The following is a 24,611-nucleotide window of genomic DNA, read 5'->3' on the forward strand; positions in this document are numbered from 1 at the left end:
TGAACAGTCGTTCACCTGCAAATGCGCTTCCTGACTGACCGCGGCCGGGGAGGGAGAGGATCAGCGCCCGGAAATCTGACACGCGAACTGCCCAGAGACGGGACAGACACAGTGTCCTTCTCACAGCCCGCACCGCCCAGGAGACCAACCTGCCACACACCAACCGGAGCGGAGACATGCAGGGCAAAGGGTCGCTTCTCGAACATCATGGCACAGAGGCAAGAATTCCCGGCTGCAGACAGCTTCCTGTTCTGGAATGCTGATGATGTGAGAGCAATTAGAGCCAGGCACGAGGTGCTGTCTGCGCCCTTCCAGACTCAAGCTGCTCAGGGGTCACAGGAAACCGGCCGAGGTCACCGTCCGCTCTGCCCTGTCCACGCTGGGTCCTACTCTTCCTGCGTTTTTATCTTTGGCTCCGGCGGTGACCTCGGATATTAAGCTGGGATTCAGATTCAGGCTGGAGTTCGGCTGGATCGCTGACAAGCAGGAGGACAGGCCCGCAGTGCGGGGTAGCACTGTGGCTGCTCCCCCCCCGCAGAGTCCACGGTGGGCAGGGCCTGTGCGGGAGTGGGCCCACGTCCTTAGGCAGGCGAGTGTGGTTCAGTAGATAGCGCTATGGTAGGGCCGCTAGCCATGATTGGTTTCTCCAAGAAACCAGGATGATGATGTAAATCTCTTAGCTAAGGAAGGTGGTTATTGGGGGCTGGTTATTTTAATGTTTTGGGTGGTGGTGTCTTCTATTGATATGATTAGGTAAGTAAGTGACATCAGCAAACAACTTATAATGTGCTCAAATAGGAAATCAGCCAATAGTACCCACGCTGTGTGCCTGTGTAAGTGCATATGTGGTATATATGTGTTTACTTTACATACATGTCTGCTGTTTGGAAGAATACACAAACATGTTACTAAATATCCTAAGATAAAATGAATTCGATATGATTAAACAAATGATATAATGTAACCGATTCACTTTATTGGGGGGGAGGGAGGGAATAGCTGGGTTAAGGTAAAGACAGATTAACACACAATTTCAATAAGAAACTGATTATGACCCAATTGGCGTGGCTCGGTGGTTGAATGTTGACCTACAAACCAAGAAGTCATGGTTTGATTCCTGGTCAGGGCACATGCCCGGCTGCAGGCTTGATCCCCAGTGTGGGGTGTGCAGGAGGCAGCCAATCAATGATTCTCTCTCATTATTGATGTTTCTGTCTTTCTCTCTCCTGTCCTCTCTAAAATCAATTAAAAAAATATTAAAAAAAGAAAGAAACTGATTTGGTTGGTGCTGATGGTGAGGGGGGCGCAGGTTTCACGCCTCCCCCTGGAGCACCATCTGCAGCCCAGCCTGCGCCAGGATGGCCAGAGGCCCCTTGTGCCGCCCCAGCAGCAGCGGGGGAGGGGGGTGAGAGGGGGTAAAGCTGTCTGGAAACGTTGGATTCCAGAACAATCGTGGCTCCTCGCAGAGTGGGAACTAGATACACTTGGGCCTGTCACATTTAGGAGTGTTCCTTATAATTTGTTTTCCTTTTTTTTGGCTCAGGATAGGGATATGGGGGCTAAGCAGGTATCCATCTGGTTTGACTAGAATTATAAGAGACTGGAAAAGATCCAGCTCCTTTGGCCAAATGTCTGGCCGATGAAGGCGTTTCTGTGCAGCTCATAAAGCGACTGCAATAGTTGTGTATGGTAAATACAGCATGATCAAGATTAGACATCTAAATTAGGCAGCATCTGTATGGCCCTCTGCCCCCGCTTTTACATAAATTATCCTTACGTTAGCTCTCTGAGCTGGGTACTATTTGTTTTCCTATTTTTAAGAAGTCGGTCAGTAAACAGATAAAATGAAGAGAAAGAATAAAACAACTGGTGGCTTATCTGGCCCCAGAACTAGTGAAGTGATCAGCTGTGGACTAGATTCCAGCCTCCTGACCTGAAACCTGGCCCTTTTCCCTGTCACTGGCCACATGCTCCTTTAAGTTATTCAAAACGTCCCTAAAGACCCGAGGACTCACATCTGAGGAGAGCAATCGGGATGTCCTGCAATGATCTTTTTATTTACCTCCTAATCCCCAGAGTTAATTAAGGAAGGCTTTCCCCCTGATTGTGCCCACAAAGCATTTGGCTTTCACAGGTCTTGCACTTTTAGTTTGTAAACCAAGCTCAGCTAATACCTTTGACAAAAGCCCTACTTAAAATCTTGGCTCTGAACTAGAATGCAAACAAGGGCTAATTAATTCATTTGTTAATTTTGCCATCCTACTGGGGACAGTAAGTCCCCTTACCTTTAGTGCAAACGCTTAATAACTGCTTCTTGGCGGTTTGTAGACGGTGACAGCTTCTCAGCAAAGGTCTGTGTGGCTGTACAAAGCCATGACAGCTTTGACCTGAATGAAATAATTTTGGGGGGGATAGGGAAGAACTGATATTTCTGACACTTCTAAGTTTTGTTTTGTTTTATGGTTCGCCTGGCAGTTAATACAATTCTCAACAATCAAATGTCCATCTTTTGGAGGGAATACTTGAAGAAAATCTTACTTAATCTTAGAAAAGGAAAAGAGCTGCAGAAGGATTTTAAAAATGTTCCACAATTTCTGTCAGAAGCTAGAATAAACTCTAATTGTAGCCACAGAGAGCCATACGAAGAGCAATGGCTTTCTGCAGGGATTGATTTCTAAGGTAGTTCAACACCGAAGGGCCCACGAGATGCTGAGAAATGCCCTGCCACATCTAACACAAAGGGCGTGAACATGAGAGTATTGCCAGGCTAATGCAGATTAAAAAACAATAATCTTGAATAATCTCGGTTTATATATGAATTCCACTGATCCACCAGTCTACTTTTTGTATGTAAAAATGAAAAATTTAACTGTCAAGTTTTGAAGTAAGCCTCTTTAAAAGAAATAATAATTTATAGGGATGATAGGTATCTAAGACTCTGAATAGGATTTACTTGTATGAATATATTATATTTCAATTCCTCAAAGTACTAAGACACTTACTGGAGAAAAAAAAAAAAACATATTCAAGCATGAGTACATTAGGAAAATGTAAAAAAGTTTAGAAGGTAAACCAAATCTAATTTTATGAGCAGCATGATTGGTTGCTTAGGAATGAGGTAGTGATGTAAATCTAGGAGGAGAAATACTTTCAAAGGAACAACTCAAAGTGTTCTGTCATAACTTCAGACTAATCCTGTTTGTCTCTTCTCACCAATACAGTTCTCTTGATGAGATGGCATTACATGATTTTCTAATACTCCGTGTGTTCTAACCCAGAGACTCTCAAAGTGTGGTCCCAGGACCAGCCAAACCAGCATCACCAGGGAATTTGTGAGAAATGCAAAATATCAGGTCCCAATCCAGACTTACTGAATCATAAACTCTAGGGTGGGGCCCAGCAGTCTGTGTTTTAACAAGCCCTCCAGGGAATTTTATGAACGTGAAAGTTGGAAAACCACTGTTCTAGGCCAATCATTTCCAAAGACAACAGGCTGATAGAGCTGTTCTAAATGTTTAAAACAAAAATATGGACTTTGCAAAATGAAATCAGAAAATTATTAATGTTTTTATAGAAGGCTTTACATTTTGTATCTATTATTTTCTCAAAGCTAATAGACAAATCTCATTTAATTCCAAATAATATGTAGTAGTTTCTGTATTTAATGACCACTTGCATATTTTTTCCAGAATTAGTTTATGCCCCATTGCCTGTTTTATATCAACTTTTACTTAGTCACTTTTAAACATTTTTTATATCCAGGACATTAATATTTTGTCACATCTGTTGAAAATATTCCTCCAAGTTTACTGGTTAGCTTTGTCTTTATCTATAGAATTTTTAAAGTTTAATATTTTTTATGTTTTTAAGAGCATTTAACTTTCATGGCTTCTGGGTTTGTGTTAGGCTTAGAAAGACCTTCCCCATTTAAGATCATATAAATATTCATTTATCTTTTATTTTAGTACTTTATGGGTTTAAATGTTTTTCATGAAAATATTTGATCAACTAAATGTATTTTGATGAAAGGAGAATGGTAAAATCCAGCACTTTTATTCCTACAAAAATCTATTTCGCCCCCAGCTCCTTTTGTGGAATGATGCATATTTTGTTTCACTAATTTGCTGTGACACCTTTCTCATATATGAATTCCTATTTTTCTTGGGTCTCTTTCTGTACTTCTGAAATCATGTCCCATTGATCTGTGTGTCCCAATGCCTACATCACGCTGTGTATTTTATAACATTCTAGAGGCCCAATGCACGAAATTCAGGCAAGATCAGGCCTTCCTTCCCCAGCTTCCCTCACAGCCCAGCTTCATCCAAGGATGTCCAGTCTAATGAGCATATTATGCTTTTATTATTATAGATTTTTATATCTGGTAAAAACAGTCTCCTCTTATGTAAACAACTTTAGAAATCAATTCTATATTGAATATAATAGGAAAATTTACTGGTGACCATATTTATATTAAATGAAAAAAAAATTTGGAATGTATATAATCAATCAACTATTTAAAATTTATATGATATAGTTTTATTTATAAGGTTTATTTAAAATGAGATGCAGGTGCACTGGTATAAACATCTCAGGTGGTCAAAGATTAATCCTTGCTTAGATGTTTAATGTATTGAACATCTCAGATTTTTTTCATCTTGATATAGTGATAAAGGTATTGTGCAAATTTGGTGAGTTAAATTAATAGCCTGGTTGTTTACACATTTATAAATTAAGAAACATGGTTCAACTGTGTAATGATGTATAAATGTTTACTCACTAACATTATTCTACTGTGCATGAACCAAGCATGTACTGTCTTGGACAAATACTGCAATAATGTGTAAAAGCAGGTCTATGTTAACAGGGAATGAGGGGAGGGCACGTGAGCAGCTGTGCTTGCTTTAGCAGCCCCTTCTCTGAGTGAAAACACTCTGTGGAACTTGGGTTTCCACTCTGCGGATTAGTAAAATTGGATGGAACTGATAATCACAGTAATAAAAATAGTTATGAAAAGCAATAAACCGGTAGGACACCTCGAAGTCACTGAACATTTTATTTCTTTCAACACTGTATTTATTCAGAAGACAGGGAGAGGGGGAAGCTGGATGCTGGCACCTCAGCAAAGGGAAGTCAGAGGCGACAGCACAGGCGCTCCCAGAGGGAATCCAATGGGAGCCTGCAGCTTAGGTCTGGTGAGCAGTGTCCTGTGCCGACCAATAACGAAGCCTTCTCTCTTTTGCTGTCTCTGGGCAAACTCTAGATCCTTCAGTGAGAAAAGCTGAGTTCAGAAACTTTCGGATGGCGCTAGGCGTGGGGATGAAGGGTTAAGTACCACTCGTAGGCACTTTCTAAGTATGAAGGCCTCTCTCTTTTAAACAGTAGACCTTCCATGTGCTCTCGGGCAGTCAGAGGAAGGGAAAAGCCATCTTTCTTGCTTCCTGCTTTGCCATTCACATCACTCCCCATCACTCCATCCTGTCCTTCTCCTCCGCCCCAGTCTTCCCCACCGCCAAGGATTTCTTCTCTTTTCATTCTCAATTCTGAATTTTTCTTCCAAATCATTGATGCACGCTGCTTTCCAGCTATGTCTTTTAATTTAAATTTACTCTCCCTTCACCAAGGATTCTCTTTCTAGCAAAAAAGGATTAACATCTCTCTTAGAGAAAGGCTGTAAGATCCTTCAAAGTCCTAACTGTGAAGGCCAAATCAGATCGTTCAGTTTGAGTTAAATCAGTTCAAATCAGTGGTTTCCAGTGTTCCCACTGCAGTCTTTGGAAACCATCAACCATCACCAGCAGTGCCTGAGACCAGTGAAGGGCGGGGGGTGGAGTCTTTTGTCCTCCTAAGATGGTTCGTGGGTCCCTCAAATTCCAGGCTAGTGTTCTGACAGAAAGAGTGAGACAGAAAGAGTATTACACTGGCTTCGGCAGCCTGAATGGCTATGGTTTTGGGTGGGGATGCTGATCTTGATGGGGGTGAAGGGTTGGAAATGAGGTCAGGGGAGGGGAAGGTGTTCAGGGGATGAGAGAATGATTGCCAAGTTCCTTCAGACTCTATGAAGGGTCTGTGCTCTGATATAAATTCAGTCCAAAGGCCAACTTGTTTACAGAGGGTGCACATCTAGGTGCTGGGCCTTTATCTCCATTTTCAGTGTTTCAAAGGCATTCCCAACTGAAGAGACATTTACTAATGGTAGCTATCGGCAGCACATGCAGATGCTTCCTGGTGCAACACTGAGTGTTTTAATATTCAAAATGCTAAAGGGGCTTAATAAAATTATGATAGCATACACTAGATATTGCAATAATGCCAAAAAGGATTAAAAAAACACACAACAACTTTAAGAAGATATTACTACCTGTACTCCCATAATTAGTTGGATGAAAAAAATCTCAAAATATCAAACATACACCGACTAAACCAAGGTATGATTGTACCTTTTGTAGTTCTAAAGCATAAAACAGTTCATTTCAGAACACACTGCTCAGTCTGAAAAGTCAACATTTTTTTGTATGCGAAGGTAAATACTCCTTCTCCTGCCTATTGTGTATTTCGGGTTACTTATTTACAGTCCCATAGGGCAGGAAAAAGCACACGCTAAAAAATGACCTAAGAGATGTTCTGAAAATTAAATTATCTGAGTAGCTTAACAAAGCTCCTATTTTTGACATTAAAGTCTCCACTGGGCCAGTAAAACACATCTGTCCCTAACATGCTGCATTATCACTCACTGAACACAGTCACATTACCTAGGTAATGTCTACACTGAAGGAGACAGTTTCCCTGGAGTTAGTTTAAAGGCTATTTTAAAATAAAAGAAAACACATAAGTACAGATATGAAGAACTAAAAGCAAATCCTTCGTTTATTCATGGCTGTTTATCGAGCATTTACTATGTGGTATTCTAGATGAAGAGATGGGCAGTGAGCAGTACACACAAAGTCAGTTTCCTCAGGAGGCTTATATTATTTCCAAATGGACTGAATCACAATTCCAATTTCGATCTTACTCCTGCTGGGTGAATTTTGGCAAAATCAGTCAACTTTACTGAAAACACTATGACAAACTATCAAAAGACCAACACAAAATGCCAAGCAAGAAAACTGAAGTAAAGCTCTTCCTCCTTTTGCCACTTGGAGCTTAAATCGGTGCCACGATCCTGGGGGGTGGACTCTGTGGGGGTGGCTCATCAGAGCAAGTTAGGGGCAGCGTCAGGAGGGACGTGCAGACTTCTGTCCTAGGCCAGTGAGCTTCCTGTGGGCCAGCCTGCCTCTGCTTATGAAAAGGACCTTCATGATTTTAGAGCCAATTCAGTGTATTTTTTTCTAGTAAAATAAAAGTTTATAAATGAAATGTGAGTATTCTCCTGGATCTGATACGATGGGACAAAAAAGCTGGATATTCAATTATATATTCAATATGATTTCAAGTTCACTAAATAAAATATATACATATATATGCATATATATATATATATATATATATATATATATATGCATACATATATTGGAGAAACTTCTTTATACTCTTATGTACTTTTCAAATTTTTTATAATGAACGCCGGTTAATTTTATAGTTAGAAAGTTGAAATACAAGTTAAACAATGGTGACCATTTTCCCCCTCCAACAAAAAAATTAGGTTGTCTAAAACGCTTAGGGGTAAGATGACGAACACAATATTAACAAGACACGTAATTAGATGCCTGGTAAGAAATGTGTCTAGGTGGAGAGGACAGCCATCCATTCAAGGGACCAAATGGCTTCGGAAAAGAGCGGTGGCCTCGCCAGCGAGGGCCGCGCTTATAAACGCGCCACATTTATCAGGGGCTCACGGCACCAAAGCTCAGGTCAGTCCCGGGGGCTTCACAAAAGTCTTGTCTGGGTGAGACATTCCGAGACGTTCTGACACGTGAATGCAGGAGCCGCCGGGCCGAGGTGAAATGCTATTTGCCAAGTTCCTCTGTGACCACAGTTGAAAAGCCAGAACCACTAGCCTCGTGCTGGAGTTCTTACCCAAGAAAACCTTCACCGACACGAACACACACAGCCGGACTCCATCCTGGCCTGTCACTGGCCTGCTCTGCCGCTCCCAGCCTCTGGGCGCTCCCTGCCTCAGTTTCCCTCCTCTCCAGATGCCTCGCTGCTCTCCACGCTGCCCTCCTCGCTGTCCCTTTCTGAGTCGGGAGCACAGGCAGGAGTCCTGTCTCCATCATCAGTGTCAGAGGGTCCTGGAGACACTCCTCCACGTGCTCCCCTTCAAACCAGAGAGGAGGGAGCGAGGGACGGAGGCTCCTGCTTCCTCCGTCCGCCTCGGCCCCACTCCCCCGGCTGCTCCACGGATCCCACACCTCATTACAACGCGCACCGCGTGGCTGCCGCCAAGAAAAGCCGCAGAGAGGAAATATCATTAAAAACGTGTGTATGCTTAAGGGAAGCCGGTCCCTCCCCGAGGCCCGGCCGAGCCAAGGCTGTTGTTCTCTATTGTTGAACAGGATGTGACAGGGCTGCCAAGCTCTGCCCACAAACCTGCTAATTAGATGCCCTGACAGTGTTTGCTTTGGAACCTTTCCCGACAAAGGAATGTGTCAGGCTGATTAGTGAGAAAGGGTATGTAATGTGTGTGCACTCCGGTCCTGATGAGGGCATAATCCAGGTATTCAGGCTGTTTGCACAGGGGCTCCCCGCGCAGCGGGCCGGGCCAATAGGAAGCCGCAGGGACAGGCGGCTTCTGGGCCCTGCGCCCCCTCCTCGGGGCTCTGTGTCACCGCCCCACCCCCCCGAGAAGGTTCCTGCCTCAACACGAAACTCTCCCTCACAAAAGCACAAACTACAGCTGGCTCCCAGAAGCATGGAAGAGCCTTTGTGAGGTCGCTGGCCAATCCGGGGTTTGATGATTTCCTGGGCACAGAAACGAGATGTTAGACGACTAGGCAAAGCCACTGCCATGCAATGAAAGGGACCGAGGGCCCCGAAGGCACTGCTCCGAACGGGCTGCTCGGGCTGAGCCGGGAAAGCGGTGTGTCTCAGCCTCTGCTGTGGGCAGAAGTCATTCTATGCTTCACAAGAGAGCAGGTTCTTCCTCTTTGGAAGCAAACCTTTACAAGGTTTGACGGCAATTAGCTGCCGGAAGCTCCGTGTGTACAGGAGGCTTAGAGGAGGGCGGGAAGTGCCAGGCGGAGACCAGAGTTCCTGTCCCAACAGGCCCGGGTCCGGGGGGCAGGGGGTAGGGGCCGCAGTGAAACGCACAACAACAAAGACTGATTCACAAGGTCAGGGGTGCTGGGAGGGATCTCCACGCTCTTTGGTGAAGGTGGACCGGAGTTTCTGGAGTTGGCCAGTTCTTTGGAGGCCTTCCTCTGTCAGCTCACCTGACAACGTAGGCTTCAAAAATAACTCAGAGGATAAGCCCTGCTGGAGACTCCCTTGCTGTGGACTTTTCCACGAGGCCAGTGCTTGTGCTCACCAGAGAGGGGTAGGGAATGTGCGTGGACCGTGTGCAGGTTCGACGTGGTGTCAGAGGATGTGAACTCGACTCTGAAGGGTCCCTCAGAGGCAGGGCGGGCGTGGCCAGGTATTGTGGCAAAGAAACACTGCAGGTGATGCTCAGTCTGCTTCTCTAACGCCCAGGGCTTAAGAATGTATAGGCATAACCCACGAGCACAGACAGTGTGTGGGGAAGGCCTGGGATGGGAGGAGGGAACGGGCGAGAAGGGGTCCATGGGGAGAAAGGGTACATCTGTATTACCTTCAGCAATAGAGGCACATTTTTTAAAAACCCACATAGCCCTTCCGGAAGAGTGGCCGCTGAGCTGCAGGTGCCCCCACCCTGGGAGAAGCCTCCGTGATGCCTTCCCTGGGGCAGAGAGTGTGTCTGACCTGGGCGCTGAGGCCGGTGCCCGAGAAATCCTTTAACGGTAGCTCAGTTGCTCCGGCTTCTGGGGAAAGCTGTAGTGTTGCTCTGACTTACACTATGCTCCTCTATCTTTGCAAGTATTTCTCCCCCATCCCCCGAGTTGTACGGAGATAAAATTGACATATAACATTGTATTAGTTTCTGATAAACAGCATACTGACTTGATAGGGGTGCCTATTGTGAAATGATCACCACATTAAGTCTAGTTTACATCTATCACCACACAGTAGTTACACATTTCTTTGTCTCATGATGAGACCTTTTAAAATCTACTCTCTTAGAAACTTTCAGACCTGGTACAACATTGCTATCTTTAGTCTGCAGATGCCAGAACTTACCGTATAGCTGGACGTTTGTACCTTTTGACCATTTACACTCGTCCCGCCCACCCCCTGCCTCTGGTAACCACCAGCCTTTTCTCGGTCTCTGAGGTGGTTTCTTTGGTATGTGTGTTGTTGTTTTAGATTTCACATATAAGTGAGATCACACAGCATTTGTCTTTCTCTGATTTGCTGCACATAGTGCAAGCGTTTTAAATGCTAGCTAATACGTTTATTTAAAAAGTTCTGTCAGTGTCCTTAATGCGCGCTCATAATATATTTGGGAGAGCTGAACTAAACACTACATTTTAATCAGCTTAACAATAACCCACAACCTTCAGACCAACTTAAACACTACATTTTAATGGGATGCCTACCATATATGTAACACACCAAATCCCGTGGTAAGCATGACCACATTCAAATACAGGCACCGGGCTCAGAGTCTTGGGTGTTTTCCCTGTCGGGAAACCTGGAGGGATGATTTGTATGTCACATGAAAAAGTCAACAAAGCGAATGCGTCAGACAGAAAGGATGGCACTGGTCCCCGGGAGCTGGCACATTCTCGGAGCCCCATGTCGGAACGCGCTCTGGGGGTTTTTAAGAGGAAGTCTTTATGTGCTCGGGAGCTGGGCGCGTTTCAAGACCCAGGAATGGCATCTTCCCAGGGACCTGTGAAGCAGCAGCGTGTTCTCAGTAACGAGGGAAGACTGGTGATCTGCAGAGGTGTCAGAAACGAAGCTGCTGGATGGGAGGCAACTTGAGGATTTAAAGAAGTCTATGTTCTGGGTTATTTTGTGGATTTATGTGACTTTCTTGCTTTCCATCACAGGGCAGTATCAGTCTAACCTCCTGGTTCAGAATCATGGGAAGTTAGAGTCTGGTTTCTTATTCTCAACCAGGGAGGGCGCGTGTTGTCCTTTCTGTTAGGATGTGGAACTTCCTCCCTGTGTTCCCAGAATGCTTCTCTCTCCTAACGCTGCACTTGGCCTTCGTCCTCTAGGAGGGCGAGTGCTGGGCGAGCCTCAGCTCAGCCTGCCGCCCTGGAACCTCCTATTGCATTTAAAACCTTGAGATTTGGCTGTTAGAGTTTTCCTGCTTAATTTGAGAGATGTGTATTTAACTTACACCTGAGAAGAACAGACATCCCCAGGGAAACTGTCAGTGTTACCTTCTGAACGGAGGGGCGCTGGCAGCCCTGACGAAGGCAGCCCCGGGCTCCCAGGCCCACCCTCGCCCACCGCCAGCGGAGCGGGATCTCCTTCCCCACCCAGCCTGCCGGGCTCAGGGCTGGACGGGTAAAAACTTCCTGGTGCCAAATAAAGGAAAACTCAAAGTAACAGTGTTGGGGAAGCTTCTTTAATGAGAGGCCCACGGCCCCATTCCCCCCACTCCCACCCCCAATTTCTTTAGGGGGTGTGCCTGCACAAATGGTTTGAAGACCACAGGTCCAGAAGAAACAGTGATGTGTAATGAAAAAAGCCCGGTTTTAAAGTTCTATTATGTTCAGGTTCAAGTTTTGGCCTTATCTCTTGGGCCAAGGTAATCGCCTTTTCTGAACCTGCATTTCCTTGTTTATTAAAATGAAGGTCAAACTTCCCTCAGGCCGCTGGCATAAAATTAGGTGAGAGCTTTAGTACCAGTGAGTGTTGGTGCCATGCCCCCTACAATCCTGGAACAGTCTCTTCTATTGATGGAGATGGTGTTCTGACAATCACTAAGGCTCTATTTTTAAGTTACACAATTATGATGTTTCCTCCTGCATAACAGTTAATTTAACAAGGAAAAAAGTCTGAAGAGTTGACCCATGTTTGATAGATGGTCTTAATCAAATAGGCATGTTAAAACCAAGGACAGTGGAATTCTAAATACCTAAATCAGTGCTTGCGAGTCAGAGAGAGAGCCCTCTGATGCTCTCAGAAACGGTGGGACTTGCTTTCCATCTGCAGTGCACAGCGTTCCCGCTGATGACACACCACCTGTGGGCGCCTCGGGTTCACACCCTGCTGTGGCTTCTCCCACACTCCCATCCGCCTCCTCATGGCTTGGCGAGCGTCCCTCCGGCCGGAGGCTGCCAACTATTCATGAGCAAGGAGCACGCCATGTTCACGAGCCTAGCCCAACACTCAAACACCGCATGAACAAGCTCAAACAAGGCACAAACACTCAATAAATCGAGTCCTGAAAGAATCTAGTAGTTCTAATGCTTGTAGAATTTTTAAAAACCGAATTATGCTATTCAATGATATCTATTGATAAATCTCAAAGGATGTTGAGTGTAATTCTGAGGACACAGAGGGGCTGAATGTATCAAGTTGGGCAAGGATATGTGTGGTAAGAAATTCACTACATACTCCATTTCTGCAATTTTAAAAAAATCCTCACCCAAGGATATTTTCCCATTGGTTTTTAGAGAGAGGGGAAGAGAGAGGGAGAAACAGAAATATCAATGTGAGCGAAACACATTCATTGGTTGCCTTCTGCACTTGCCCCGGCCAGGACCCACACCAGGGGGGGGCGGGGGGGGCAGGAGGAGGGCAGCCTGCAACCGAGTTATGTGCCCTTGACCAAACGGAACCTGGACCCTTCAGTCTGCAGGCCGACACTCTATCCACTGAACCAAACCGGCTAGGGCCATTGCTCAGATTTTTACACACAGCTGTTTAAACATGTTTTATTATGGAAATTTTCAGACATACTCAGAAGTAGAGAGGAGAGTATAAAACACTTTTGTATACCTATCGCCTAGCTTCAACAATGATCAATCTTTCATCTGTATCTGTTCCTTCTCTCCCACTGTCAGGCTATTATGAAGCATATCCCAGAGACCATCCAACTTCATCCATAAAGATTTCAGTTACAAATAGATTTAAAAATTAAACCTCTTACTCACATTTATTTTTATTTATCACATTTATTAACTTAGCACATCTTTATGAACATGTTTTACACCTGCAGTTCTATTTCTGGTTGAAACTTCTTTTACTAAATCATTTATTAGTGCTTCTCTCTATCCTTTCCTATAGACTTGTATAAACCGCTCCCAGTGTTTAACTGGAAACTGACCATCAAGAAATAGCTCAACAGGTTCCTGAAAAGCATTATCGTCCTGGGAGTCCAGGGAGGCGACTCAGGGGGTTGTGCACGCTCAGAGAGGTGCATGTGAGCAAGGGAGAGCCAGAGGGTCCTCGCAGCACCAATTCTTTGTCCTGGGGAAGGCTCCCAGGAGCCCACAGACATTGCGATGATGTCATTTTGGTTTTGAGAAACCAGCAGCCCTGCCTGTGACCACAGCTACTTCAGAGGAGGTCTGCCTTCGGGCTGTGATGCAGAAGCACCTGGGAGCCTCTGAAGGTAGAGATTCTCAGGGTGAAAACCAACAGCAGGTCTCCCGGGAGATTTTTATGTGCGGCCCTCAGCCCCGGTGCTGTGTAAGGACCAACTGTGCCACGTTTATTTACCCATCCACCACTGAAGAACATTTTGGTTCTTTCCAGTGCAGGGTGATTATTTAAAGCTGCTATAAATATCCATGTGAGGTTGTTTTTTTTTTTTGTTTTGTGTGTGTGTGTGTGTGTGTGTGTGTGTGTGGATATAGTTATCAATTTGTGTTATTTAGAAGTACATTGTTTTCTCCCCAACTATTTTGGGGTTTTCCAGGCATCTTTTTATTATTGATTACCAGTTTGATTTCATTGCGGTCTGAGAGCATACTTTGCATGATGCTTTTAAGCTTGTTCAGATGTGTGTTAAGCCCCGGATGTGATCTCTCTTGGTAAATGTGAGCTTGGGAAGAATGTGTGTTCTGTTGTTGTGGATGAACCACATGAATTGACAAAGTTCTCAATTGGATCCTGTTGATTGATAATTCTTTGCAGTTTAGCTATATAGTTACTGATTTTATGTCTGCTGGTTCTGTCAGTACTGAAAGAGGGGTATTGAAGTCTCTAACTATAATAGTGAAGACATAATTGCATTGAATCTATAGATTGCTTTGGATAGTATGGACATTTTAATGATGTTAATTCTTCCTATCCAGGAACACAGTATATGCTTCCATTTATTTGTAGGTGAGATTCATGATGATGGAAGGAGACTTGACTCGGGGTGATGAATACACAATACAATATATGCAAATGATGTATTGTAGAACTGTACACCTGAAAACTATATAATTTTACTAGAGGCTCAATGCACAAAATGTGTGCAAAGGGCTTGGCCCTCGCAGACGCAGCAGCTTGCCTCAGCCCTCACAGCCCCGGCTTCATCCAGAAGGTCATCTGGAAGGATGTCTGGAAGGTTGTTTGGCTGTCCGGTCTAATTAGCATATTATGCTTTTATTACTATAGATTAGCCAATGTCACCCCAATAAAATCAGTGGAAATGGACCAGGACATTCATGCCCAAAATAATGGGTGTGTGTGTGTGTGTGTGTGTGTGTGTGTGTGTTTGTTTCATATGTGTGTCCTTGCAGTTTTTTCAGTTTTTGCCTCATGTGTTTTGTCTTTTTGGGTAACTGACCCCTTTATCGTTACATAATGCCCCTCTTTATCCTTGTACGAAAGATTGGTATTGGTATTTTTTCTTTAAATATTCAACAAAATTCACTGGTAAAACCATTTGCCTTTTTTATGGGAAGATTTAAATTTACTAATTCAATTTCTTTCTTGCTTTATGTCTGTTCGTATTTCTCTTTCTTTTTGAGTCACTTTTGGCAATTTGTCTTTTTAGAAATTTATCCATTTCACCTAAGTTGTACAGCTTATTGATATGAAGTCGTTGATATGGTACTTCCTTATAATTCTTTTAATTGCTATACCCTTTTTAATTCCTGATTTTGGGGGGGGGGGGAAGTATACAATTCACTGATTTTCAGTGTATTCACAAGACCATGTAACTATAACCAGAATCTAATTGCAAAACATTTTTACCATCTCCCAAAAACACCCATATCCACTAGTAGTCCCTATTTTCCTTCCCCCAAACCCTAGGCAACCACTAACCTATTTTGTATCTGGATTTGCTTTTTTGGAGCATTTCATATAATTAGAACATACAACATATGGTATTTCACTTAGCATAAGATGCATCCATATGGCAGCATGTATCAGGACCTCATTCCTTTTTAGGCTGAATAATGTTCATTACATGGACATACCACATTTTGTTTATCCCCTCATCAGCTGATGGACATTTATGTTGTTTCCACTTTTTGGCTATTATGAATACTGCTGTTATGAACATTTCTGCCTAAGTTTTTGTGTGGTGCACCTTTTTAATTAGCATATTATCTCAAGGTTATGAGCTAAGTACCTAGTCACTCAGGAAACTGGAGGCTGGAGAGTATGTTTTTTGTCTGTGTGTTTATATGTTTGTCTTTCTATGTGTGGGAACAACCCAAGTTCTTGGATGTTTACAAAGAGTCATTGGGTTTAAGAAGAAGCCAGAAGGGCTGAGTCAACCGTAATATCTTAACTCTGCCCTACATGCTTCAACTCTCCCTGGCTCCATCCTCACCTTCTGTTCTGAACCACAATGTAAGTGGAAATGGACCAGGACATTCATGCCCAAAAAAGCCATTGTACACATACACACACACACAAATGTATATTTCTATCACGCTTTTCAGATAAAAGGAAAAGTGGTATGTATCATTTTGTTACTCAAGAAAAGCAATGGTAAAATCCTGCTCTCAAGTTAGTGGGAGGGGAAAAATCATCTGTCAATCAATAGATGTGATGATGCCCAAATATTACTTTGGTTAGAAAAATAATCCCACATAAACTCCCACTTTTCTCTCTTTCGGTCCTAAAACTTTCAACACTGTCATGCAGTGCATCTGTGCATAAAAGCATGTGCGAGCCAGACAGCTGTTCACCAGTGTCCTCTAGCTTGATTCCTAGTAATCCGTCCAGTTTTGGCCTTCCTCCGAGACTCTTCCCCATCATCTCTCACTTGGCCCCGAAATGGTTGTGAGGATTCTCCCTCCTCAGTCTTTGTTCTAAAATTGAATCCGAACACTCTTTGTTACCTAATAAGGCAGAGCCAGGCGATGTTTACGTGCAACTCCGTTATCTCGTTCTGGATAAAGGTAGTGAGGTGAGTCACAAATAACTATAGAAAACCAAAGGGTAAACAATGTTCTCTAAGAGTAAGGGAAATATGATCCGGGATAAGACAAGAGATACAGTACTTGACTAAAAGTTGGCCTGATCTGGCCAAATAAGACTGCATGTGACACATTCAGGTGTACGGTTTGAGACGAAATTCTGTACCTGCTTGTCGAAATATCCTCAAAAGGGTAGAGGATCTCTCCATTGTTGCAGATTTCACAGATGAACCCCTTCTGGCTGCAAAGACTGCAGCTGTACACGTGAGCGCTGGCAAATTTAATGACCTTGCCCAGGAATGGAGCCAGCTTTCCCTCTATTACCTGCAGAAAGAGAAATGGAACAGGGAAAGCCATTGAGCACAGAAATCTTGCAGATGAGGAGAACTGGAATTCCTTTCCTTTACACAACAGGAAAACCTCTAATTATAATTTCTCAGCAACTCTGAGAAAGAAAAGACATAGTATTTTCGCTGCAAAAGAACCCTCTGGTTTAAACCGCTGGAGGCTGGAAAATGAAGATGTTGAAACTTCTTTTGTATTCTTCTTCCTTTGTAGTGGGGTGTAAGGGACTGAAGACCAACAAACGGGGAGCCCCCTTGCCTGGGCCGGCTCGCAGTTATGGTGTGGTGTGAGAGGAATGCGGCGGGGTTCCCGAAACAGACTGAAAACATCAGGGTGAGTATGAATGTAGACCCTCATGCTTTCTGTTGTCTATTCAACAATTCCCTTTCTCTGGTGAATTAATAGGAAAGTTTTTTTCACTATTTCCCCTAAGAACATAGAACAAATGTGGAAAAATGGTTTCTTTTGCTGACAAGTATATTAATATAAAGAGGCTGCAAATTTGGCAGGCAGAGGGTCGTATTCAGCCTGAAGAGTTTTGTTTTGTTTTTTTTAATCTCTTAGTGTTTTAAAGAATGAGCCATTTTAATAATTGGGAGCCTGGCTGGTGTGGCTTAGTGGTTGAGTGTCGACCTATGAACTAGGAGGTCACTTTCTAAGATTCCTGGTCTGGGCACATGCCCTGGTTGCAGGCTTGATCCCTAGTGTGGGACGTGCAGGAGGCAGCCAATCAATAATTATCTTTCATTATTGGTGTTTCTATCTCTCTCTCCCTCTCCCTTTCTCTCTGAAATAAATAAAGATCTATTTAAAAAATAAATAAAAATAACTGGGACATTTCACATAAAAATGAGTATTTGGGGTTTCTTTAGAAAAATCATTAGATCTAGCAGAGCTAGGCCTGAACTCTAGCACAGTGATGATCCTGCCTGCCACAGCAGCTTGCTCCCCCCGGGCACATGCCTCCTGTCCATAGCTGTCCCCCCAAGCCCGTGTCTTGCATCTGCCTCCTCCCACAGTACCACACTGCAAGCAATCTGGCTTTGGAACCAATGGTTTGTCTAATCTCTCCTTGCTTCCCTAAAATAATGGGCTTCAAAGTGTTCAGCAGTTCGTGTACCAACAGCATAAAACCTGCCTTTGTTTCTCTCTATTAGTGCAAATACACACACACACACACACACACACACACACACACATATATATATATGCTGATTTTAATAAGAAGAAAAAAAGAAAATTTAATTTGAAAGTAGTTAACAATATTCGGAAATAGCTATATGCTTTCAAATGAATTTATAATTTAAGTGACAATTTTACATAAAAATAACATCCAAGGGCCATACAAATCATACCTAAATGGAAATTACAATGCCAAGGTGAATAAATTAACTAACATTACAGAAATGAAAGACTGTAAGGTACGTAACAATGTATTTTGCTAAAAATGAAGCTATGCATAATATTGGAGATAAAAACTTAAGTGGCTATATATATTGATTTCAGAGAGGAAGGGAGAGGGAAAGATAGAAGCATCAATGATGAGAGAGAATCATTGATATGCTGCCTCCTGCACACCCCCTACTGGGGATGGAACCCACAACTTGGGCATGTGCCCTTGACTAAAATCGAACCGGGACACTTCAGTCCGCAGGCCTATGTTCTCTCCACTGAGCCAAACTGTCTAAGGCTGAAGTGGTTTTAAAGGTCACATGATGTTTCAAAATAACAGTATTAACTTTAGGGAAGGGAAGAAATGGGAAAAGCAAATCTTCCACTTTGTATACAGGTGTCTTTTTGCATTTTTAAAAACAATGTATATCGTGTTGCATCAAGGTACAGAAAGTGAACAGAAAAATCAGGTTTACTGCTTTATAAAAGTGGATCTCTCCCCCCCCCCCCCCCCTTAATACAAGAGGGTAGAAATTATGCTGGCTGTTTTTCTGTCAAGCAAGTCCGTTTTCCACTATTCTTTAACTTATTTCCTCTTTGGAAAGCCATAGATAGAGCTCTTTTTATTTTCGTTTTCTCAAGGACCATTAACTTCGATAAACCCCAGTAAAGCGTACTCCTAATACCAACACATGATACACTTTCTAAGAAATAACCACCACCAAGTCATATACCCAACCACCAGCAAACTCTTTCCGGTGTGTCATAGGGCTATTTCTAAACTGTGGTGACAATTCTTCAGTTCCACTTGGTTTTGCTTACATTACTCTTCCCTAAACAACCAAGATTAATGACACATTTAAAGAGAGGCACAAACTACAGTCCACTCAGGGGAAAGCATCAGGATGTAGAACAGTTCTGGACACCAGGGGAGTAAAGGCTGCTTAAGGAACCGAGGGTGAGAAGAGAAGACCTCGAGGAGGACCTGACAGTTATCACCTGGGTTCTAGAGGAGCAGACTGGGCATCTTGTGCATAAAGCTTTCCTATTTATTTATTTATTTATTTATTTATTTATATTTATTTATTTAAAGCGAAATCCCCAATTTTTAAAAAAATATTTTTTAATTGATTTTCTTTACAGAGAGGATAGGAAAGGGAGTTAGGAACAGCGATGAGAGATAAGCTGCCTCCTGCACATACTGGAGATGTGTCCGCAACCAAGGCACATGCCCTTGACCGGAATCCAACCTGGGACCCTTCAGTCTGTAGGCCGTCGCTCTATCCTCTGAGCCAAACTGGTTAGGACAAGCTTTTCCCATTTTAGATGATCTCCTTGAGGCAAAGGGTATGAGAATTTTTCAGGCTTTTGAAATATATCACCAAACTTATTTAATAAACTTTAAAAAATTAATTTGGGGACTGATAGCTTTATAATAGTTAGTCTTCCTATCAAAGAACCTGATCTAGATCTCCATTTTATTACATTTTCACTTATTATAGTTTTAATAATTTGTTTTCTTCCCTTGTACATCCCACTCACATTTATTATACTTAAGTTATTTCAAAATTGAATTTTGTGTAATATTTTTTCTTATTAGCCATTGCTGATATATTAGAATATATTGGCATTTGTGTATACCTTATACATGACTATAATTTTACTGTATTTTCAGGAATGCAAAGCATTTTTAGGGGATTCTTTTGGGTTTTCTGAAAGTAATAAACTGGTCCCTTCCTTTCTAATATTATGCCTCTTATTTATGTTTCATGTCTTTTGCATCCCTCAGTGCTCCTCACACAATATAAGAAATAATGGTGTTAGAATCAAACTGGAAATTATGGGGTGTAATGAGTGGCTCATTTTCTCCATGAGGAACATATATATTGTCATTCACCACATTTTATTGATTTCCTCTCTTTTTAAATTACAGCTTTAGTGAGATATAATCACATACCATGTAATTCACCTATTTAAAGTCTACAATTAAATGGCGTTTAGTTTATTCACAGAGTTGTATACTATCAATTTTTGAGCATCTCTTCCACTCTTCCAAAAACCTTGTATCCATTAGCAATTACTCCCTTTCCCCTAGACTACTCCCCAAGCCCTAACCAAGCACCAGTCCAATCTCTGTCTCTATAGATTCACCTATTTGGGGCATTTCATATAAATGGAATGATACAACATGTGGCTTTTTTCACTTAGCTTAACATTTTCAAGGTTCAAGTTGATTCTCTTCTAAATACCACTAGTGTAAATCTCCTTTCCCATCCTGCCCCACACTCTTATCTCTCCTGTCAATCTTCTAGTTTTATTTCCAGATGCCTGTCTTTTTCCTTTGATCTGACCATAATATATACAGTATACTAATCAGTTTTAAGAGTCTCATGCTCTACCGACTGAGCTAGCCGGGCACTTCCAATATACTAATCAGTTTTAGATACCACTTTCATCATGTATCATCTCTTCCCTCAAACCTTGGTGAATTATTATTTTATCATTATTAAAAACTCTTCACTCATTCTTTCAGAGAATTATATTGAATTACCATGTCCGAGCTTCTCCATACAAGAGCGAACTGGGCCAAACTGGAGCTTACATTTTGGTAAGTCCATAAGTTGATTCCACATTACCTATCCAAATTCATTTTCCATTTCTTATGATGTAACTTCTGTTGTGAGCAGATGTTTCCTCATGGAGAGTGTGCTTACTCTTGTTCTTGTGCCTTCACCCGTGTCATTTCCTCTGTCTGAAGTTCCGCTTCTCTTCTCAAACACTTTTTTGACTTCACCTAGGCTTCATGGCTCTGATCTGTTCTGGCTTGATCTGGAAAGCCATCTTTGGCAACTTCACTGTTTGGATCTCTTGTGCTTCATATAGATTACTTTTACATCATGCACACCATGTAATTTAATATAAAACTTGATGCTGTTTAGTACTCTTTACTAATGCTTAACATGTGATTGTTTTGCTTATCCAACTGTTGACTGAATATCTCAAAATGGTGATCCTAACTAAAAAATGGTAATTTTACTTTTTTTAAAAAATGTAAATTTTATATGGAGTAACCTAAGAGTATGTAAATTGCTTGGAGGCAAGACTGAGTCTCATACTTGTCTTAAATATCCCATTTCTGCCAGGCATCTAAGTTTTTGTTGATTGACCAAGGATGCTTTCTCCTCTTTTTCCTTGGCTGCAGTGGTTATATCTTAGGGCTGGCTGTTTTTGTGTCACAAATATTTTCAATCATTCTGCGGGGTGATTTAGGGAGGAGCATAAAGAGTGCAAGACCCTGGTGGAAGCTCAGCTATTCAGGGACTCCTTTGGCTTCTTTTCATTTGATTAATTGCTCTTCCTATTTGTCAGCTTAAGTTCATGGCCATGTTCCAAAGGGCTAAAGCTGCTGAAAGATTTCCTTCCAGAAAGTGAGGTAATAGTCTATGTTTTAGAATTTACAAACATATCTTTAATATTTCAGAAAGGAAAAGTTTATACTTATAATTGTCCAGGGATAAAGATATATTTAGAAGGTTTAAATCTTATCTTTGACTACAACTACTAGCAGCACTGGGAACAGGATTCAACTATTCTGGTTTCTTGTCTAGAGGTTTCATCGCAACCAAGTAGTAGGTTCCAAATGTGACATCTCCAAGGGTTCTTTTAAAAAATAAATATATTGATACAAATTTTAAAAAATCAGACATATCTTTACTTTGGATAATTGTTTAAAAACAAAATCAAGTGACCTGCCTCCCATCATCTGCTCCTGCCCTCAAGTCTTACAACTTCTAATCTCATTTCCCTAACCATCTTGGTGGGAGCTTAGGGTTAAGGCCATATTCCACAAACTCCAGGAAGATGGCAGCCTTAAAGAAGACCAAAGCCCAAGGAGTTCCTATCCTTAGTTTCTAAATGAGAATGAAAAGTAGAAAAGAACTATTAGAATGTCAATGGACCTGGAAAATGACTATGGGTTGGGCAAGGTCAAATGGCCAACAAGCGAACAAGTATGCAGCCTGAGGAAAGTCAGATTTGAGAACTCTGTAGGTCATCCCTAAACTGGAGTGCATCCCTAGAGTGACAATAGTCCTCAGTGAGGCCCAGCATGGGGAACAGTCCTAGAGCAAAAAGAAAACAGATTCCAAAAAAATTGAGAATAGTGTAAAGAGCCTCTGGGGCAACTTCAAGCACACCAACATTTATATCATGTGGATCCAGGAGGAGAAGAAAGAGCACAAGAAATTGAAGACCTATTTGAAAAATTAATGACAGAAAACTTTCCTGACTTGGTAAAGGAAATAGACATACAAGTTCAAGATGCACAGAGATTCCCAAACAAGATAAACCCAAAGAGGCCTACACTAGGACACATCATAATTAAAATGCAAAAGATTAACCACAAAGAGAGAATCTTAAAAGCAGCAAGAGAAACGCATTTAGTTACCTATAAGGGAGCTCCATAAGATTGTCAGTTGATTTCTGAACAGAAACTTTTCAGGCTAGAAGAGATTGGCAAGAAATATTTATGATGAAAAGCAAGGACCTACACTAAGATTACTCTACCCAGTGAAGCTATCATTTAGAATAGAAGGATCAATAAAGAGTTCCCAAGACAAGAAAAAGCTAAAGGAGTTCACCACCACCAAACCAGTATTACATGAAATGTTAAAGGGTCTTCTTTAAGAAGTAGAACAAATAAAAGATTAAAAAAAAATATGAACAAAAAAAGGGCAATTAATACATATCTATCAACAATTAAATCTAAAAAACAAACTAGCCCTGGCTGGTGTAGCTCAGTTGGCTGGAGCATTGTCCCATACACTTAAAGGCTGAAAGTTCAATCTCTAGTCAGAGCACATGCAGTTGATGTTACTCACATCGATGTTTCATTCTCCCCCCTTTTCTCTGTCTCTTTCTCTCTCTAAATAAATAAAAACATATATATTCTCCAGTGAGGACTAATACAATAATCTATAATAATAAAAGCATTGCATGCTAATTAGACCAGACAACTGAACAACCTTTTGGACATCATTCCAGACAAAGCTGCTGTGGTGGGGCCAAGGCAGAGGAAGTTAGGGGCTGTCAGGCAGGCAGGATGGCAGTTAGGGGTGATCAGGCAGGCACGCAAATGGTTAGAGGTGATCAGGCAGGCAGGCAGGCAGGCAGAGTGGTTAGGGGTGATTAGGCAGGCAGGTGAATGGTTAGGGGCTATCAGGCAGGCAGGTGAATGGTTAGGGGAAATCAGGCAGGCAGGCAGGCAGGTGAGCAGTTAGGAGCCGGAGGTCCCAGATTGTGAGAGGGATGTCTGACTGCCAGTTTAGACCTGACATCTCCTGAGGGATCCCAGATTGTGAGCAGGTGCAGGCTGGGCTGAGGGGAACCCCCCCTCCCCTGCTGTGCATGAATTTTTGTAATAAAATAAAAATAAAATAAATGAATAAGCAGAACAGAAACAGACTCACAGATACAGAGAACATTTTGATGGTTGCCGGATGGGAGGAGGTTTGGGGCGGGGGGAGTAAAAAGTGAAGGGATTAAGAAGTACAAATTAGTTATTACAGAATAGTCATGGGGATGTACAGTACAGCATAGGGAATATCCTATATAATAAAGAGCTAATATGCTAATTAGACCGGATTGCAGAACAACCTTCCGGAACGACCTTTTGGAATGACCAGTGGGCAGCAGGTGGGGCCGAGGGCCATGAGGCAGCTGGGGCCATGAGGGCTGAGGCAGCCAGGGCTGTGAAGGCCTACTCTTGCAGGAATTTGGGGCATTGGGCCTCTGATAGTCAGTAATATTCTAATATGTATCATGTTAGATAGGTATGAGGTTTATCAGTATGATTGCTTAATTAGTTATGTAATGTCTAATCATTGAGATGTATACCTGAAACTAATATAATAATGCATGTCAATCGTAATTTAAAAATAATGAAAATGATTTTTAAAAAAGTCATAAGACCATTAACCAGGTGGTCATTTGGATATGTCACAAGTGATTGCAAAATAGGCCTCTGGATGCGGTTTAGTTATCCCTCTATTATTTTTCCCCAAAGTGCCTGCCTATATGAGCAAAATCATGACAAAGTAGTTAGCAGAAAGCTTCCTCCACTTCCTCCATCTCCTTAACCCCCTGCACTCAACCTCCTTCACCTTCTCCATATCCATAGCTGCCCTATCTTCTTGAGAAAAGGCAGATGTCTGAAACAGGGCAAAAGAGTTTGTTTCTGTTTTCCATTCAGCTTCATTTCTTGTACTAAAGAAGGGACCGGTCTGATTTTATTTACTTGGAGAGCAGGCATAAATGAGTATGTCAGAGGTATTTTCCTGACCGGGTATTCAAAGAACACACACTTCCATATGTAACTCAGAATGATGTGTCCTCTTATTGCGAGTAGGATAAGGACAAACTGCAGCATCACACTGATACCTTCTTCTTCTTCCTGATTTTGCTATTTTTCATTTTTGTGGTCTCTCTCCAAATTCTGTTCGTTCTCTATCATTTCAGCTACTTCTCCAGGAA

The 24,611-nt window shown here is 42.3% G+C and overlaps 1 protein-coding gene across 1 annotated transcript in view; it reads right to left on the bottom strand.

Annotated features, from left to right (window-relative positions):
* The window catches only part of PLEKHM3 (pleckstrin homology domain containing M3), a 158,115-nt gene that overhangs the window by 10,589 nt on the left and 122,915 nt on the right, over positions 1–24,611 (bottom strand). Inside the window, exon 7 of the mRNA XM_084892968.1 lies at positions 16,510–16,667. Coding sequence (XP_084749094.1) covers positions 16,510–16,667 — 158 coding nt within the window. The remainder of the gene's footprint in view (positions 1–16,509; positions 16,668–24,611) is intronic.

Source organism: Pipistrellus hanaki (assembly GCF_964339955.1).
Source record: "Pipistrellus hanaki genome assembly, chromosome: 8".
NCBI classification, from domain to species: domain Eukaryota; kingdom Metazoa; phylum Chordata; class Mammalia; order Chiroptera; family Vespertilionidae; genus Pipistrellus; species Pipistrellus hanaki.